At 43.7% G+C, this 18,891-nt stretch overlaps 1 protein-coding gene across 3 annotated transcripts in view; it reads left to right on the forward strand.

Annotated features, from left to right (window-relative positions):
- The window catches only part of SETBP1 (SET binding protein 1), a 273,582-nt gene that overhangs the window by 119,898 nt on the left and 134,793 nt on the right, over positions 1–18,891 (forward strand). For 2 of the 3 annotated variants that reach the window (XM_065661718.1, XM_065661719.1), the window contains exon 4: positions 4,100–4,171. The exons of the other annotated variant lie outside the window; for it this stretch is intronic. In XM_065661718.1, coding sequence (XP_065517790.1) covers positions 4,100–4,171 — 72 coding nt within the window. The remainder of the gene's footprint in view (positions 1–4,099; positions 4,172–18,891) is intronic. 3 annotated transcript variants of the gene reach the window in all.

An 18,891-nucleotide genomic window follows, 5' to 3' on the forward strand; every position in this document is an offset into this window, starting at 1 on the left:
TGCAGCGTCACCTGCATCGGTGCTCCCCTCCTCTTTCCATTTGTGAGGGGCGAGGCAACTTCCAGGCGGCTCCATGGCTCAGCTGAGCACTTGTCTAATGCAGTGTCGGTGCTTCGGTTGCAGAAGCACCTTCCTGCAAAGCCTGCCTGGATAAAACAAACAAAAATTTCATACACTGCTGAAACTTCAACAGCAATTCATAAGGTGGATTTATTTGTAAGGGATGAGCTGCAGTTTTGCTGTGATATTTGTTTAAAAGGGAAGGCTTTACCCTGGACTTGTCCCCTCTTCCTTCTATTCACAGGCTAGGAAAAGGCACATAAACATACTTTTTTTTTTTTCTTTTGTAATAGGGTTTTGATTTTTTTTTCAAACACTTCTAAATTATTACCAGCATAAGCATTTCTTGTAGTAATTCAATAGTTGAAGCTGAATGCAAAGATTTTCCCACCACCACAGGAGCATGATCCTTTCTGGATTGTTCCCTTCCAGATCTGAAGTTTTAGATTGGCTTTACAGAAATTAGAGGCTAGAGAAAGAGAAAACTCCTGCCTTTGGGTTTGAAAACAGGTCCAGATCCTGGTTTAACAGCAGTTATAGCACTCACACAGCCAGTAGGTCAAGTTCAAGGAGACCTGTCTAAAGCACAGGCTGAGGCTCATTAACTTGCTGCATCTCAGAAGCTTGTGGGTTGTTAGCTTGGCCCAGTTTGTAGTCCCAGGCATGGAATGATCACCATGACCTTTCTCTCACCTGAAAACCATGCCCTAGTGCATATCCAAACCACTTCAAACCTCACCTTTGGTTTCAGACACATAGACCTGGTTTTGGAAAACCTTATTCTGTCTGAGCAATGCCTTCTGGAAATACTGTGATAAATAGTGGGTAATTTAAGGGGACTTAAAGGTGTTATCCAGCCTGCTCTCCTCACATTCTTCTCACAGCTCTTTGCAGACCGATGGTCTTTCTTCTGCAGAGGATTGAAAACTCAGTCCCAAATTAACATTGTTGGGAGGTGCACTCATTTCTGAGGTGATGCCAGCAGGTTTTGTGTGGAGTAAGATGTCTGCAGTGACTGAACCCTTGCTCTTCCTCAGCCCTCAGCTGTGCCTTTTACCATGTAGTTGTGCCACAGCTCCACTTGGGCTTATGCAGAGGACATACTTTCGTCTCTTCTTGCTCTTTTAATTTTGTTGCAAATGAAGGATATGTAGTGCTTGGCCCAGAGAGCATGAAGAAGCCATGACAAAAGTCATCAAGAGGGTTAGGCACACACCATGGAGTAATCAGTGTGTGTTATACCTTCCACCAAATCCTACCTGTTCTTCATGAATAAAGTACATAAGTAGAATGCATAGGTTTGTATGCACATATATGCTTGTTTCCGGTTGATATGCTGGAGGGAAGGGATGCCATCCAGAGTGACCTTGACACGCTTGTGAGGTGGGCTGATGCCAACCTTATGAAGTTCAACCATGACAAGTGCAAGGTCCTACGCCTGGGTCGGAGCAATCCCAGGCACAGCTACAGATTGGGCAAAGAAGAGATTCAGAGCGGCACTGCGGAGAAGGACTTGGGGGTGCTGGTCGATGAGAAAATGGACATGAGCTGTCAGTGTGCGCTCGCAGCCCAGAAAGCCAACCGTATCCTGGGCTGCATCAAAAGGAGCATGACCAGCAGGTCGAAAGTGGTGATCCTTCCCCTCTACTCTGCTCTTGTGAGACCTCACCTGGAGTATTGTGTGCAGTTCTGGTGTCCTCAACATAAAAAGGACATGGAACTCTTGGAACAAGTCCAGAGGAGGGCCACGAGGATGATCAGGGGACTGGAGCACCTCCCGTATGAAGACAGGCTGAGGAAGTTGCGGCTGTTGAGCCTGGAGAAGAGAAGGCTGCATGGAGACCTCATAGCAGCCTTCCAGTACCTGAAATGGGCCTATAGGGATGCTGGGGAGGGACTCTTCATCAGGGACTGTAGTGACAGGACAAGGGGCAACGGGTTAAAACTTAAACAGGGGAAGTTTAGATTGGATATAAGGAGGAAATTCTTTCCTGTTAGGGTGGTGAGGCACTGGAATGGGTTGCCCAGGGAGGTTGTGAGTGCTCCATCCCTGGCAGTGTTCAAGGCCAGGTTGGATGAAGCCTTGTGTGGGATGGTGTAGTGTGAGGTGTCCCTGCCTATGGCAGGGGGGTTGGAACTAGATGATCTTGAGGTCCTTTCCAGCCCTAACTATTCTATGATTCTATGATTTTCAGTTGCCTCTTTGGACTTAATGAGATAAGCTGTGTATTTAACCTATCATCTTCACCAAGGAGACATACCATCTAGACTTCTTTGAATTTCCCAGAAGCCCTTGCTGATACTTTTGCCTGCAGCTGCATCTCTTTCTCTAGTCACAACCTCCTCTTTTTAACCTGAGATACTTGACCATGGATTCCAACCTACAAAACCAAATGTCAAGAATGGGGATTAAAGCCCACATCAAAGTAAGCAGAGGAGACCCTAATCCACCATGCAGCTGCACAAGGTCATGGCTCATGCTTTCAGATGTGGAGCCAGTTTGTATTTACTACTGATTTAAATCTCTTAATACTTCAGTTACCAAATAACAGTTCCCAACAGATTTATAGAGAGGATACCAAAGGTACGGAAAAATATTAATATGGACCGGCAGCACCCAAGTACTATCAATGTGGCATTTGATATTCAGGAAGGTAAACTGAGGACAGCAAATGAAGATATCTTCCTAAACCTTGATATATCAGAACACAAACCTCTTTCATGTCCTTAATATCTTGACAATGCTCTGGAGTAACGTAGCATGTGTAACAGATCTTGTCCATCTTGTGACAAAAATATTACTCTTGGACTTTCTAGGTGGTCCAAGTAAGCCATCTGGGCAGCTTGTTCATACTTTCCAAAAAGCCCAGCAAGGTATTGACAAGGCAGCTGAATGTCTTTGGTTTCATTGCTCCTTGTATCAAAGAGTTGTCTCTGGATGTATTTCCCTTGAACATGATGTCTCAGGAATCTCAAGTTGCTCCTTTCAAATCCTTCATCGTTTTAACACTGTATAATGAGAAATGTTGTCAGCTTGGAGTTGTTATGAGATGACTTGTGTCTGAAAGGGTTAACCTGAAGGATTCTTCCAAGGCTTGTCTTCCACCCCTTCTCACCACACCTTCTCTACTCCTAGTCCTTCTCTTTTTTTTTTGACCGGTAACCTTGCATTTCTGTAATCTACATGTGCAAATGCTTTGCAGTCACAGTCCAGTAGCTGGGTTAATCTCAGACCCCTGAAGTGGCAGATGGTTGATTTCTTGCTGATTCCAGTTACAGCAAATAGTGCCACCTATTATCTTTGCACAGGCTGCCGCTTAAAAGGATGCCTTGGACAAAATCAATAAAAATCAAAGCAAACAGTCTCTGATCTGAGTCACCACAGGTGAAAATGTAAAATATTTCACCTTTGTGTGAAAGGCTGCAGAGGTGGAGAAAGAGGGGAGAGGAGGTGAGAAGGGAAGAAGGGGAGAAGAAGATCTAATTTTCATACCAGAAATGCAGGAGCACGGGACAGAGTGAGTTTGCTGCAGTCACAATGTTGAATCATAAGCATTTACCCTGTTTTAAATGGTTTTGCAATGTGGTAATCCTTGGCTTCAGCTCCCTGCTTTTAACCGTTAAACAAAGCAGGCGCGTTGGCATCCTGTGACACCTTCTTGCTCTTCCCAAGCTTTTCCAAAGCAGGTTGTCATAGGAATCCATGGCATCATTCCCTGCCATCACAGCTCATTGTATGCCCTGGGGCTGCTGGGGAAAGCTGGGATGGCCCTGTGATGCCAATATGCTTACCAGGGCTACCTGGGAGGGGAAAACCTATGCACCTGCATGGGTTATGGAGCTTTGGGGACCTTCCAAAACTGAGCAGCACTGAAGGTGAACCCCAGCACTGGGTGTTCAGGTGGTGGTGGGCAGGGAGTAGGATATGTGGAAATCGAGAAGGGCAAAGTGAAATTTTGGATGCTTGTGACCATTTTCTGTGCAGTCATTCCCACAATAAAGGTTTTCTCTTTTCTCTTTGCTCTGGGAAACTCCACAGAGTCAGATGAAGAATCTGGGACGAGACTGTGGGTTCCCTGTGCAGAGTGCAGTGACAAAATCTGTGAACAAGGTAAGAACAAGGGTTTGTGGCTGTGAAAGTTTTTGTTTCTTCCTTTTCCCCTTCCAGACCATTACTGCAGTTTTGGATAAAAAAATGTATGCAGCACAGAAACTGATATTTCAAGTGGTAAGCAAAAGAGTCTAAAAAGAACAAGCTGAAGCTGTTAGGGTGGTGAGGCACTGGAATGGGTTGCCCAGGGAAGCTGTGAATGCTCCATCCCTGGCAGTGTTGAAGGCCAGGTTGGATGAAGCCTTGGGTGAGATGGTTTAGTGTGAGATGTCCCTGCCCATGGCAGGGGGGTTGGAACTAGATGATCTTAAGTTCCTTTCCAACCGTAACTATTCTATGATTCTATGATTCTAAATCAGGCTTCTTTTTAATTCATGCCATTCTGATGGTTTGGGTTTCAGAACAGTTTGCATTGTATCCAAATTAGCTGTGTGCGAATAATTGTTACCAGCCTCCGGACACCAGGGCCTAATTAGGATGTAAGAAGGAGCCTTAAATAGGACGTTTGTATAGTGAGCTTCCATATGTCTCCTTGTACAATTTGTTTGCTTCACTCCATTGAGATATGATGAGAATGAAACTCCTAGAACTGCCTTTGACTCTGAAGCTCTTCTCATCTCCTCTGCAGTTATAGCCCACTATTAACTGGGCTATTAATAGCCCACTATTAAGCAGATAATACCTATTTTCCTGTGTTCTAAAAGAAAAAGCTACTGTGCTGCTATTTTTATGCCACATTGCCCATGTTTCTCTATTTTTTTGAGTTTCTGATGGAAATAGAATGAGAAATGCCAAAACGGGCTAAGAAAATGTAATGCTGTCAGAGAAAGCACACACACACAAAAAAAAAAGTTAGTGCAAGATGATCTTGAAGGACTAGTACCTACAATATCTACCTCAAAACCCTGCTGAAAGCTAATGTGATATTTCAGTCAACGTATACATGCAGTTTGAAGTGCTCTATGTTGGTTCTTTTTCACTTTCTTCATGCTAAAATGTGAGGAAGGGAGAAAGGTTGGTACAAGGCTGACTGAGTTTTGTCTTAGTTTTGAATATTTAGCTCAGTCTGGGCTAACATGCTCTCTGGGATTCTCTATTCATGTTATGTTGCAGGAAATGATCTTTCACTGTGGTTTCAGCAGGTATTGTTTATTTCCAAACAGTTTTTTTACATGTCTGACTCTACCCCATGCTTCATGTGTTCTGTTTCATTCCTTTATTCCTATCTTCTTGAAGTCCTGAAGTCAGTGAAACTTAAGTGTACAAAAAAGTGCCAGTTTCTACATGGATGATCTTTAATAAGTGCTCAGGGTTTTGTTTGGTTGGTTGTTGGTTTTTTTTTTTTTTCCCAAATCGGGCCTTATTTAGTTTCTCAGTGAAAGAGAATTCCACTTGCAATGATTTTGTTTATGGTAATTCACTTGCGTATTCCCTTCTAGGAGTTGTCACTGACTTCCAGAAGGGAGGTTAGTGCTGGTCCCCTTGCAGTAATAATTATAATCAGACCTGTCAGCCTTCACACAGTCTGCGCTTATCACTTGCATTTAGGAGGATTTTTCCTGAAGCCTATTACCAGTGTTGCTTCTTAGGGAAAAATAGTCATGATTTTTTCTGCTAATCTTTGACGGCTCTCCGCTTTGAAAGCCCAGAGAGGAACAAAATGACTGCCAGTTGCTATTAAAGGGACTGTCTGTTGGACCCGGTGTAGAGCCCTGCATCTGGAGAGGCGGGGAGTGGGTGAATAGTCTGGGAAGTGCTGAGGGGTTTAATTTGGTTGCGACAACTGTTCAGGTCTGCAGGAAACACAAACTGATGGTTTTTCCAATTATAATGCTCATAGAAACTAGCTCTGCAGACCTGCTAGACAAGGGCTTCAGGTGGCAGGTAGCTGTCGGCAGTGTTACTCTCTTTTCCTGCTGTTTTGGGCAGCAATCTGTGGTTTTGCCCGTGCTGAACCTCTTAGATGCAAGATGGCCAGAGAAGAGGCTGTAGTCATTGCTAGGGGCAATGGCTGGCATTCACGGACCCACTGGTACCTGCACACGGTAGTACAGGGGTGACCAACTGGCCAGTGCGATGGTGTTGGGTACAGTTTTGTCCATTACAGGATGTTTGAAAATTGTCCCCTCTAGTGTTATTCACTGGGAAACACATCCCCCATTTACTAGATTTCCCCACATTTTCGCTCCATTATTCCTATTAATACGATGATAATGCCACTTTCTTTGGGTTTTGGTTTTTGTTAACTTGAAAAAAAAAACAAAACAACCCCAAAAGTGATTTTCACCATTTCATTAGTCTAAATAAGTGACATATCTTTTAGTCCCTCCCACATTATCACCATCCTCTTTGTAATGTCCTCAAAGATTTGCCCTGCCTTGATTTTGGCAGAATTTGAGGGTGCCCAGCACTTTTTTAGAAAAAGAAATTGTGGAAGAGTGAGAACTCATGTTCTCTGCAGTTACATATTTACAGTGTGCAGGGATATGATTTGCCTTTTTTTTAATTTAAATTCGCTGGGAACTAGAAATTTATCAGTTGTCACTCCCTGAGGGAAGATAAATGCCATATAGCAAAGACATCATCTATTATACAAACAGATCTGAAGGCTTTGCTATTGCATTCCTCTGCCTGCTGCATGGAGTAAAAAAGGCCTTTGGCTGAACAGAGACAGAATGATACTTAGCAGTAGCATCTTATGACCTTTTGATCAGCTGAGATCTCAAGCCATATTAGTGGACAGATTATGATGTGATGGAAAGAGGGCCAGGAATAGCCTTTTTATCATGAGATCCTTCCTGTGAAAATCCTTCTTTGGTATATTCTGGTGGTTAATCACTAGGGCCAGGAAAAAAAGGGAGTGAAATATTGGGCCGGGAAAACAAGGGAGTGAAATATTGGTACAGGCAATCCAAATATGCTTAGGTTTGCCAGATACAGTTGGATATTACAGTTTACAGTTTCTTCCTAATATTCTCCTACCCTCCTGTTTCTCTCAAGGTTGTGGGTGACCTTACAATATTTTCTATCACTAAAACCTCCATTTTGGCAGAAGGGTCTACACAAAATGGACCCCGAGTCCTGGGACTACAGTCCCCAAATTGAAGGTATGCATGTGGTGAATATGGATATCTGACGGCTAAGTGGAACATTCACATGGAAATGCGTCTGTCATTTTTGAGATAATAACAGCAATGCTTAAGGCCCTTTCAACTATTTTTAGGAAAAAAAAACAAACACCACCAAACAAACCCCATGTTTTTAAAAATGCAGAGCGCTGATAGTATTTATCTTTTTACAGAGCCAAACAAAAACAAGGACAGCTTTTACATTGATCTTACGTACCTGCCTATGCAGGATTACTCCTTAAACTTTGCTGGAGGTTTAAATTAGCCTCCTTTTTATGTTAATGGCCAGTTGGATCTTCAGCCGCCTTGGTAACTGAGCATAAAGGAATGCCCATTCATTGCTGACTGGACATTGGCAATGGTTGTGCGAAAGTTTGGTCTGTCTGCTGTGTCCACTTTTGGAAAGAAGGAAGGATGGACACGTGTTTGTGAAGTCTGATGTAAATGCATTTTTGTCTATCTGAGCATAAACACATACACAGGCAGTCTGTGCTGATTATGAAGTATGTAGCATAGCCCTATATGTGATTAGCATGGGGGTAAAAACATTTCGCTTCATCTAGAAGACAAACTGTTCATTTTCCCATTGGAAAGAAGGAAAAGGGCTGGTGGTGTGTGAATCCCAAAATGCTGTCAGTGTAGTGGGGAAGCTGATACACCAGGTATGGAGAACAAGAGCTGCTACAGGCCTGTGTAAACTCTTTGAAAATAAGAAGGTTGTGGAGGTGGAGGAAATTCACAGCAGAACACTCCCTTTCGTATCTCCCCTAGCCTCTTCAATCAGGTGCCTGCTGGGCTTCCTACTTCTCTTACCTTTTGCACTAGATCATAAGGTATTAGATTCTGTTGGCACGAAGTCATCCACCATCCTCCTGGCATTACAGATTACTAAAACAGGGAGCGGTCATTGAAGATTGAGGTTGTGAGCTCACGTGGAAGTTTTAGCTGCCAGGGATACAGAAGTATTCAAACAGGAGATGGATGGAGGCATCAGCTGCCTGACACAAGTCTCCTGGCAAAAACAGGCAATGCAAAGGGTGGATGGCAGCTTTGATGCTGTCTGTTCATCAAGAAACTGCCATTGCTGAAATACAGCCGGCTCACTAACATAAAGTGCTCCCTCTCAAGCTCCATCTGCAAACCACAAGTTGGTTGCTGCACAGATAATGCTTATGGATGAGCATTGTCACAAGTGAAGCCGTTCAAAGGAATGGCTTCCTCTGAATGTCTGCCACCTGAGAGTAAGAGCTTCCGATGGCAGCTTTGAAACCTTTCCACTTTGTGGTGTGTGTGGTGAAGAGGCTGTAAGTACAAAATGTTTCCTCTGCCTGCCTTGGCTGCCTTGAAGTTCTTGGGTCCCTGTGGGGTACAGGAGGTTGCCTGTACTTGGGTGACACCATGCCAAGATCTGCCCTTGTGATGTGGGTTTGTGTGCTTTCTCATAACTCGGAAAGACTCTTGAAACAGACTCTTTGCCTTGGGCAGTTTAGCACAGAAGTGCCAATAGGACATATAATGGTCCTCCAGTGTCGTATGGTTAGAACATATGGCAAGTACTTGAGGTGGGATGCTTTTTGAGGGGTATGAAATTTAAAATAACAGATGTTGAATATGTAGTATCAAGCTGATGGCAGTGATGTGAGATGGGAAAGAGAGGACAGTGGTTTGTTTATGACATTAAGTTGCCCATGTATACCATCTTCGTCATTCTAAACACATAACTGGTTCCTTGCAATTATTCTTTTATTGCAGACGACATTAATCTCCAGTTTCTCACTAAGTAAGAATGATTTAATGAACCAGCAAAATATTATTGTTGCAACCAAATTTAGAGCCATAAAATTCCCTTCTCCTGGCTGGAAAGAGATGATCTTGGACAGTCAAAGAGGAAGAAGGGCATATGTCGTACTAGTGTCTTAGGCTGTATCTATCTTAAACAAGTTAAGCAGTGTCTGGGAATGTTCACGGGAGTGTGACTGGGCATACACAAACTACTAAACCAGTGTCATTGTCACACTTTGGTCCACAGCAACTAGCAAGATCAGGGTTCATCCCAGTGAGCTGTTTGCATTTAGCTGCTGCTTTAGGGAAGTTAAGACATGGTTTCAAGCAGAGATGCAAACATCTGTGCCAGTTGGCCTCAATGCCTGGGAATATTTCTGGGCTGATTCAATTTACTAGTGGCTGAAGAAGCTCAGGCCCAATTGAGAAGCTAGACTACATCATCCTAAACTGCATTTGTCAGCAGTGGAAAAGGGGTGCCACCATCAGAGGCTGATTCAGCCTCCCTTGGTTCTAACTTTCCAAATAGTAGACAGTTGCTAAGGGCATCTAAGCCCACAGGCCTTGACATGCTGATAGCAGAGAAAAGGCTATATGATCCCAGAAAAAGTCTATGTGTAGTATAGGTGGATTTCCTACATATTTATTAGTCACCTTCCCTGCCTCTCGCAAGTTTGGGTAAGAGCATAAAGTCATTGAGGTGTGCTTTCCTGCAACAGCGAGTGCCACTCGTTATTTTTCTATACAGAAAGTATTTCTTTCTCCCTAACCAAAGGGAGGTCCCTTTTTTAATAGTTTCCAGACATAAGATTGATTTTATATATAATTTCCTTTTGATGGTTTGGTGGTTGATAGTTAAATGTGTCCATAGGAGAAAATTGTAGACTTATATATAATAAAACATCTCAGGGAAGGATATAGCATTTTGTCTTTCAAGTATACGTAAACCCTTTGTTCAGTAAAAAAAGTTTCATTTTGGCTTCACCCTGTCCAAATACATATATCTACCTATTTTTTGCACTGAATCAAAAGCCTAAGTGGAAAAAATAACTTTGGGTCCACTACTGCAGCTGAAGTGTAATATTTCATTTCTTTTCATTCATTGAAATTTGTTCATGCACAAAGCTATCTAATATAATACACGTTTAAACATATCAAACAAAACATTTTCACTTCAACAATACCTCAAGTGTTTGGTCACAGGGGGGCTGAAATTATTGATTGAATTTGGCACACATTTGAAACATGACCTGAGCATGCAGGTTTCAGTGAAGAAGGTATTTTCCCCAGGTATTTCAGTAAGTCAGATAAGTAAATTATATTTTTGACACATTAAAGATGTTCGATTTTAGAGGAAAGAAAAGATATCCCAGTGGTGTCACTGAAGCTCAATGCCTTGCGTTGCTTGTTAACAACTGCACATTTATTGTTTCAGTGCTGTGGTTTGCTATCAAGTATCAATGCACTGTTACATATCAAATAATCAATAGTTCTGTCAGTTGAGTATCCTCTGGCAATAAAATACTACTGTTAATATTGATCCACACAGTAGAAATCAAGGCAGCAAACTTTGCAGGCATTACTTGCTGGCACCCTGGCTTTTGCTTGCAGAGCAACCAGCTCAAAAATAGCTACAGAGTGCTATGCCCAAGGGACCAGCGTTTCTGTACACCCTCCTTCCATATATAATAATGAGCATGAACATAAAAACAAGGATATCAAGGCGCATTCAACCTGCAGATGTGGTGCATGTGATTTCATTTCAGCCTTCTGTGTTTTCTTGATGCAGCAAACCAGCTGCAAAGAGTGCCGGTAAAGTCTATCTGCATCAGCTCTGGTATCCACCTCTAACAGTGCAGCGGAGCAGCCTGGATGGCCAAACTCATCAACATCACAGTATGCTTTTCTTCATGTGAGCTGGGCTGTGGATGGATAGATGACTTGAGACCTCCATCAGCCTTCTCCAAGCATAGTGAAGTGAAGGCTTGTTTGGTCTGCTTGCAGAGGTGAATTCAGGATCAAGTTATCAGTGGTGAAAAAAAGCCTTGCAACATTGAGGTATGCTGTCAGTTCCAAGAGTATGTGTTCTTTGCTCCCCTGCCCCCTCCAGGCTGCCAGGTTGCCTTTGGAGGAAGAAAATGTCATGCTCTCCATTCCGACATGTGCATTCACACACATTCCCCTCTTAAGTTTGGTGGCCTTTGCCATTTCTGTAACAGCTTTGCAATGAAGCTGTGAATGAAAGTTTGGCACATTAATTTTATGATTGTCAGTCTTCGCAGAAGCAGCCCAGAATTTCTTTAACTAAGATATAAGCATGATTTCCTGTAAGCTATTTTCAGATTTTACTACATCCAGATAAATTAAATCATTATTTATCTATGTGCCACCAAAATTAGCTGGCACAGTATTCTTCATACAGGAATACTATAGTCCTTTTCTCTTGTATTTGAGCAGTAGCTATGCTACAGGATGCTCCTGTTTCTTTAATAAGTAAGTGGTTCTACTTCAATAAGAGTGCTGGAGTAACCTGGATGTGAGCAGACCATATCCTAGGTGAGAATAAGTAAGGACATCTGGGCATCTGGGAGAAGAGAATGGCTCCACCATGACACCATGGCCAGAAAAAGGTGCAGGACAATGATGGAAGTGTGAAACCAGGATCCTCTGATGGCTGGAAGTTCATGAGAGCCACAGAGTGTCTGCCAGCTAAGTACATGATGTTACAAGCTTAGTTACATATTTTGGGTGATCTTTACCCACATCATCAAAGTTCCCCTTGCTCTCAAGGGAGCAAATTTATCAGCCTTATCCTTCTGAGAGCTTCAGCTTATCTTCTGCATGGCAAGCCATTTAGCAACTGGGAAGTGAATCACAAGACAATGTCTTGGGAAGTCTATGTGAGGAATGAGATGCATATTATTTCTTACTGGGAGGAATGAAGGTCAGGTTTGACATGCTCAGAACTGTCCAAGTTGCAGGGGAAATACAATGCAAGGCTCTTTATCTATTGGGGTTTCCTAACACCTGACTTCATATCAAAGATTACATTTCCACGCTCTTTCAGAGTGAAGAAACAAAAATTCGGAAGCTTCTCTAGAAACAAGTAGACTTAGAAACAAGTATGACTTAGCTCAGGGTTGCTACTTTGCACAAACATGGAGTCAGAGCTGAAGTTGTCGTCAGTCATGGCTGCGTACTACCAACAAAAGGAGGTGGTGCCATGATTGCATGCTCTTCTAAACATTTCTTCCCTCAGCATTATCACCTCTTTTCTGTACAGACTCAGTGGCTTACTTCAGCTGCTTCAACTGAAACCACAAAAGATGTCATAATTTTTTTTTTTTCCACTGGCTAGTGAGTGAATAGCCATTTCTGCCCTTATCTCCTCTTTTAGATAAAATTCCTCAAAATGCCATCATTGAAGTTCAGAGGTCATTGGTGACTTTAAAATCCCATCCAATTGCCTTGGATCAAAACCAAAAGAAATAAAAATCAATATAAGAGTCAAGAGGCCAAGACACCAAAATGATGTGTCCAATGCAAGCAGCTTGCTGGTTTCAGAGTGCTTCTGGCAGCCATCTGCTTGTTTGAATTTGAGGATGTGACGATTTTAAAAGTCAGAGAAAAGAAAACAAACACACACTCAACCACAGTCTTCAGATATTCTATTTGATAACAGGATTCTCTTTTTTGTGTGCATTTTCTTACAGCCTCAATAATGTCGTGTTTTGCAGTCATACTGTCAGCAGGTGTTCGTGGTGCTGAAGTAACACAATGTGTAATTCTCTAATTGTAATAAAAAAATCTTTTTGGACATTCAAAACACTTTTTCCTAGCCCCTCTTCATAAATGGACATCAGTGTTATTAACAGTCAACAGCACCTCATTTATTTAGATGGTTAATGGTTGGCCTTTTTTAGCTAAAAAGGCACATATTTTTTGGTGCTACTCCTATTTCAACTTGTGGTTTCAGCCTTGTCCTAAGTAAGAAAGAAACTGATCTTTTTACGAATAGCATTAACTTAGACACGAGTGACCAAATAGCATTTAAGAGCTAAATTCCCCTTTTATTCTCAAAGGTGGTTAGGATCAAAGCACCAAGAGGCTGAACCTGAAGAGAGAAACTTTAACTCCTGGTGTATCCTTCCTGTGGACAAATAAAGACATTACACATTCCCTCACTGCCAGTGTGACCCCTTTAATCAACTACATGTCCACCGTGAAGAAGATGATATTGTGGTAGTCCATAAAAATCCCTGTCATGGTTGGAGCATCATAAAGTGAATATATTATTGTTCTTCGCCAAAAGACTGTATTGCATTAGAACTCATGAAGGCATGAGTTGAAGGGTTGGCAGAGGCAGGCAGCAGCAGTGGGAAAAGGTTTTGTGGTGTCTGTTGACACACCCAGCTGTGTCCAGCTGTTACTGGGGCTGGTTGCACCATGCTAAGAGAGGTGTTCAAGAGGACTATGGACAGGGCTGGTGGATGTATAACAGGAGCCCTCCTTTTGCAGGAGAGACTGCCTTGCAGAAGAGATGAAGGTGTATTAGCAGGAGTTGTTTACTCTTACTTGGCACTTGCTTAGGGAAAACATTCTGTCTGGATTAAAAAAAAAAAAAAAAAAGTTATATATGAATAAAGCATTCATAAACTAATGAAAGCTACATTTTCATCAGTTATAATGGACTTCACTAATTCTGGACATTTACCACATCACAGTGTTTATCTGCAAAGCAGTATTTCCCATGCTTAATAAAAGGGAATAATGGGAGTACCGCAGCAAATTTAAGCCGCTTCTAGCACTCAGTGTAAGGACTTCAATGACATCCATATTACCTTGGCTGTTTTTTATAGCTTCCTCTTCCTTTATGTGACAATACTTGGGGTTTATGTCATGTTTTTCACACATAAATCTAAGGATCTCACAAAGCAGGGCAAGACACATTCCAGAGAACAGAGAAAGCACTAAGTGAGATGATTTGGTTGTAGCCACAGAGCAGCACTGCTGGGAGAAGACCTCGATCTTCTTAAATCCCATCTCAGGTCCACTGCATCTCCAACAGAAAGCTTTACCCTTTGTAGGCAGGCTCCTATAGGGTGTGAATCAAAGTTGCACCACACTGGGATAAATAGAGTAGGCATCTTTTTGCTGGCTTCTTGAGGTGCTGGACTGATTTTCTCTGAGAGAGTCAAACACTCAGAAGTGGTAACTGGAAGGGAAAATACTTGGTTTGGTAGATAAAACAAGTATCATGAGTCTGTCTGTGTTTTCCTTCTGTTTTTGTCACTGACCAGACTGCTGACTCTTTCTAGTGGGATTTTCTGTAAGTCCTGTTTGGCATAGAGAAGGTAAAAGCTGACCTCCCTTGTGTTGGATTTGCCTGGTTGGCCTCTTCTGGTCTCAAATTTGCTTTGAAGGCAGTTTAGGTTCAGTCTTCTAAAGCTTAATAGGACTCACCAGGTTCTTTGCTGGCATCTGGCAGTAGCAGCAGTAAGGACTTGGGAGGCACAAATATGTGAGGGCAATACTGTAATCCTGTGCAAAATCTGTGTCACCGGGTCACCCATAATTAGCCAGTTGTTTTGGGTGGAAAGGCACCTGTTGATTTAAAGTGATCCCATTACCCAGTCTTGTACTTCTGGGGGAGTTCAGTTCAAGAAGCCCTGGAAAGAAAATGGTCCTGGAAAGGAAAAGCTGGCCAAGGAAACGACCTTTTGCTCCTGGACCAGAATGTCTTCTAAAGGGGCTGTAGTATCAGACATAGGAGTAGAGGTGCAAACAGAGCTGAACCTGTGTCTCAGCACTGAGTCAAGCTGCTCTTTATGATGAAAACTTAAAAAAATACCATTCCCCAATCTCATATACCCTGAGAAGTTGACGGCTCCATGCAGATTAATAATTTTGTGAGGCTTTTAATCAACAGTGTGGAAAGGCTTGGGAGCCTCTTGCTGAATTTTCCAGGTCAATGCAGGCGTGACCTATTGGGGAGAGAGAGCTGGTTTTCTGGAAGAGGGCTCAAATGAGAGGATGAGGATGTTTTGGCCAAAGAGTCTAGCAAGTTGAAGGAGAAGTGTTTCCCGAGCAAAGACACTTAGCCATTAGTAATTTTTTATCAAATAGTGTGAGAAATACGTCAGAGGGTTCTCACATGAGCATTTGTGTGTGAGGGAAGGCAATTTTACCTGCATGGTGGCTAAAGCTCTGAACCCACCTTTTGGAGACATCACCTGATGCAATTTTCATCCCTGTGTTTAACATTTAAATCGCACTACTTTAGGTGCTGCAAGTATAGGGCTGTTCGGTAGTGTTAGAGTTGAAATCATTAAGAACTGGGGGAATGCAGAGATTGAAGTGATTCAGCTTCCCAGATCAGACCTGTGCCTCTTCACGCTTCTCCTGCATTGCTTAGTTTGTGCAAAGCTTCATTCCTATCTCATGGCCAGCGGACAGAGCCAGGGAAGCACATCCAAAAATTTCTGTCTGTAGATGCAGGCCTGATACACTCCAGAAGGAAAAAAAGAGCAGTCAGCTACATGACAACTGAGCCAAATAAGTGTCTGAATAGTGTTTTGAAAGTGAACATGGGCGGCATCAGAAATTTTCCATCAGCTGTAATAACGCCAATTACTTTGCCAATTGCTGATTCCACTGTGATTTGTTTAGTGCAGTCATGATTCGGCCTCTTGCCTGGGCTGATAGGCTTTGTTTATGCTGACTGTTCATCCGTAGAGCTTCTGTCTCTTTTTATCCCTCACGCTTTCTCTTTTCCCTGCGCCCAGCTCAGAGCACAGTAGAGCCCTCTTCCCCATGTGCTCACTTCCAGCCAGGGCAGGACATCACCAAAGGGTGATGAGGTTCTTGGGAGCAAGAGATGCTGTTGTTGTTCCCAAATACCCTGTCGTTGCAAAGATGATCTTCCCCTTTTGCCACCAAGTTTAAAAAGTCAAGAATCCTCTCAAGAAGCCAAACAGCTTCTCAAGAAGCAGACCCTTGGGATCTGCTAGGTATGGTGGCTCTGAAGCTGATGGCTTTTGCCTCAGGGAGAGAAAGAGGGACAGCTATCTCTTTACACATAGCAAAGGCACACAAGGACACAGCAAATCTCCTGGAAAGTTAGTGGGAGGTTTTTATTACTGTTTACATTCAAGCCCATGGAAATTAATGGCTGCATAGCCACTTTGCACAAGAGCTGTGATTCTTCTCCATGTAACTGGGGAAGAGGGCTAATTATGGGCATTTAAGGAATGCATCTGGCTGACTGACAACTTGAATGTAAACTGCTGTGATATCTTCCAGAGATTTTAAAGGCTGAGTGAATTCCCTTCCCTCACCACTCAAGTCAAGACTGGGGAGGGTTGGATGGCATTTCCTTTGTCCTCCTACATGAGAATCCAAGGGGTGGCTTCACCTCCAAGGTGTGTAATGTCTTTCCCTCCCTTTCACCCTCCCATAGCACCGCTGCCTTCTCTAGAGCCCGAGTGACAGCGCATTTTGCACATACCAGCTTTGTTCCAGCTGCACTCTAGTTTTGCTGGCCTCAGCTTAGCTTTTCCTCCTGGCTTGTCTAGTCAACCAACTCTAGGGTGCAGGTGCTTGGAGAGCACTACAAGAAGGGAGCAATAGCAAAGCCCATAATGGAACTATCCTGACCAAAACAAGACTGTGGGCATTTAAACACTGATAAACAGTTCATGCAAGGCTTCCTTGTGTACCTGGTTTACCCTGGCCTTTCAGTCCCAGGCAGCCAGTGAGATAACATGAATATCCTCACCAGTGTGCAGCAGGACTTGTTGCTTTGACTGGGAGAGACTCCAGAAACATGATCTGCCATGTGAAGTATCAGCTAGCGGTGAGGCTATCAGGTCTCTATTCATACCCGCTATAAGTTTCAGCTTTGCAGCTGACAAATATATCATAGAATCATAGAAACAGAGAATAGTTAGGGTTGGAAAGGACCTCAAGATCATGTGGTTCCAATCCCCCTGCCTTGGACAGGGACACCTCACACTAAAACATCTCGGCCAAGGCTCTGTCCAGCCTGGCCTTGAACGCAGCCAGGGATGGAACATTCACAACTTCCCTGGCCAGCCCATTCCAGTGCCTCACCACCCTTAAAGTAAAGAATTTCCTCCTTATATCCAATCTAAACTTCCCCTGTTTAAGTTTTAACCCATTACCCCTTGTCCTGTCACTATAGTCCCTGATGAAGAGTCCCTCCCCAGCATCCCTATAGGCCCCCTTCAGGTACTGGAAGCCTGCTATGAGGTCTCCATGCAGCCTTCTGTTCTCCAGGCTGAACAGCCCCAACTTTCTCAGCCTGTCTTCATATGGGAGGTGCTCCAGCCCCCTGATCATCCTCATGGCCTCCTTTGGACTTGTTCCAAGAGTTCCATGTCCTTTTTATGTCGAGGACACCAGAACTGCACACAATACTCCAGGTGAGGTCTCACAAGAGCAGAGCAGAGGGGCAGGATCACCTCCTTTGACCTGCTGGTCATGCTCCTTTTGATGCAGCCCAGGATACGGTTGGCTTTCTGGGCTGCGAGCGCACACTGCCAGCTCATGTCCATTTTCTCATCGACCAACACCCTCAAGTCCTTCTCCGCAGGACTGCTCTGAATCTCTTCTTTGCCCAGCCTGTAGCTGTGCCTGGGATTGCTCCGACCCAGGCATAGGACCTTGCACTTGTCATGGTTAAACTTCATAAGGTTGGCATCAGCCCACCTCACAAGCGTGTCAAGGTCCCTCTGGATGGCATTCTTTCCCTGTAGCATATCAACCGAACCACACAGCTTGGTGTCATCGGCAAACTTGCTGAGGGCGCACTCAATCCCACTGTCCATGTCACCGACAAAGATGTTAAACAAGACCGGTCCCAACATTGAACCTCGAGGGACACCACTCGTTTTCAGTCTCCAGCCGGACATTGAGCCACTGACCACAACTCTTTGAGTGTGGCCATCCAGCCAGTTCTTTATCCACCGAGTGGTCCACCTATCAAATTGATGTCTCTCCAGTTTAAATAGAAGGATATCATGTGGGACAGTGTCAAACACCTTGCCCAAGTCCAGGTAGATGACGTCAACTGCTCTACCCCTCTCCATCAGTTCCGTAGCCCCATCATAGAAGGCAACCAAATTGGTCAGGCAGGATTTCCCCTTAGTGAAGCCATGCTGGCTGTCACCAAGCACCTTGTTGTTTTTCATGTGCCTTAGCATGCCTTCCAGGAGAATGTGCTCCAAGATTTTGCCAGGTACAGAGGTGAGACTGACTGGTCTGTAGTTCCCCGGGTCTTCCATTTTCCCATTCTTGAAAATGGGGGTTATATTTCCCTTTCTCCAGTCATTGGGAACTTCACCTGACTGCCATGATTTTTCAAATATTATGGCCAGTGGCTTAGCAACTTCATTCGCCAGCTCCTTCAGGACCTGTGGATGGATTTCATCAGGTCCCATTGACTTGGTCATGTTCAGGATCTTAAGATGGTCTCGTACCAGATCCTCTCCTACAGTGGGCCTAGGGTCTTCATTCTTACAGTCCTGTATCTGCCGTCCAAGACTTGAGTGGTGTGGTCAGAGCATTTGCCAGTGAAGACTGAGGCAAAGAAGTCATTAAGAACCTCAGGCTTCTCCAAATCCGGAGTAGCCAGTTCTCCTGATAGCTTCTGAAGGGGGCCCATGTTGTCCCTAGTCTGTCTTCTATTCGCTACGTACCTGTAGAATCCCTTCCTGTTATCCTTAACATCCCCTAGCCATGTTTAATTCTAACTGGGCCTTAGCTTTCCTGACCTGGTCCCGAGCTTCC

This window comes from Lathamus discolor, chromosome Z (assembly GCF_037157495.1).
Source record: "Lathamus discolor isolate bLatDis1 chromosome Z, bLatDis1.hap1, whole genome shotgun sequence".
Lineage (NCBI taxonomy): Eukaryota > Metazoa > Chordata > Aves > Psittaciformes > Psittacidae > Lathamus > Lathamus discolor.